Below are 1,437 nucleotides of genomic sequence, written 5' to 3'. Positions count from 1 at the left end.
TAACCATTTGTTCCAATAGCTCTTCTCCGCAAGGTAATATTTCTGTTCGTACTATCTGGATAATATGAATATCAATGTTGGCTACACGATGCAAATCTCCGCAGTACGTTCGTAATTCAAGTATTCCAGCAATGCAAGCAGTATTGACATCGAAAGATGCAGACATTGTTTGTGAATCTGAATATTGGAATTTTATCGCACAGTGGCATGAATATCTTCCGGGAGAAATAATCGTAGAAAGCTTACCAATAATGTGAATGAAATGTGGCACATTACATAGAACGATTCAAGAAATTCGGAGGCAATTTCTCCAAACGAAAATGCGAAAAAATAATAGAGAAAGAAAGTTATTTCGAACCCGAAATAATACTTTACACAATATTATACAGTTTTATGAAATTCGAACTTATTTCTTTTTTTTTTTTGCACGTCCATAAAATGAAACGGTGCGAAATATTAAAAAATTAAAAAAAAAAAACAAAAATAGGACATTCGTATCCTTTGGTATGTATTGAGATAATTATAGAATTGCCTTGAGAATGGGTCCTTTGACAACGTTGATCCAATTGACAACGAGAAAGTGTTTTCCTTGAGCTTTTCTTATTCGTATTACCAGATAGAGTTACACATCCATTGTAGAAAATTAACCATAATAATCTCGCATGCAACATCAACTCCACTGATTTGCGCTGACCAGTGCGCTTTGTTCGTCGATATTCTTGCTGTTAGAAGTGCATTATGTCGTTTATACGGATTTCAGTACCATGTAGTACGAGACAGACGTCTTTACAATCTGAGAAGAGAAAGCAGAACGTCGTTTAACTGAATATTCTCGAGATATTAGAAGAATAATTGTCGATGAACGTGTTACCTCTGAGAAACTTTGCAAGTTCATTGTAATTAGTCCACCGGCTGTTATTTGAGGAGCAGATAGACAATTTCTTAACGCTAATACAAACAACGATTGCGTTCTCTTGTCGCTGTTATACCACAAAGCGCTGTATCTAGAAAAATGGACAATTTTGATTTTCACAAATTTTCAATTTTTTCAAATTTACTTCTTACATCGATTCGGAGATTTCCTCGTTCGCGTCGATCACGAATTGTCCTGGAAGAGTTAGATAAAGTACGTGTACCAATTGAATCATGATAAATGTGCACAATAAGTACACAATAAACACTTTACACAATATTATACACTTTAATTTTCTTCTCTCCCCAGTTTCTCCACGTTCTTTCGTTTAAACTTTCCAATGTAAACACTCGGTAAATAAGCAAATTTGTTTCTCGTTCTGTCTCGCATCGGACGTTCCGTTTATCAAATTTGTTGAAGTGAATTAAAGTTAATTGTAATGACTTTTACGATTGAGAATCGGGAGGAGCTGGAATTTCTTGGAATTTGCAGAACCCTTCATCCAACGACACTCCGTTACAAGT

At 35.1% G+C, this 1,437-nt stretch overlaps 1 protein-coding gene across 1 annotated transcript; it reads right to left on the bottom strand.

Moving 5' to 3' along the window:
* Positions 1-668: 668 nt before the first annotated feature.
* Positions 669-1,148, bottom strand: LOC108574636 (odorant receptor 22a-like). The gene is made up of 3 exons (XM_017937260.1): positions 1,066-1,148; positions 872-1,004; positions 669-793 (listed from the first exon to the last, which is right to left on the bottom strand). The coding sequence occupies exons 1-3, from the start codon at positions 1,146-1,148 to the stop codon at positions 746-748; spliced, it is 264 nt and encodes an 87-aa protein (XP_017792749.1). The 3' UTR covers positions 669-745.
* Between the last annotated feature and the right edge of the window lie 289 nt (positions 1,149-1,437).

This window comes from Habropoda laboriosa, unplaced genomic scaffold, assembly GCF_001263275.1.
Source record: "Habropoda laboriosa isolate 0110345459 unplaced genomic scaffold, ASM126327v1 scaffold11, whole genome shotgun sequence".
NCBI classification, from domain to species: Eukaryota; Metazoa; Arthropoda; class Insecta; order Hymenoptera; family Apidae; genus Habropoda; species Habropoda laboriosa.
Note: the sequence above shows the minus strand (reverse complement) of the source record. Positions and strands in the feature narration are given on the sequence as shown.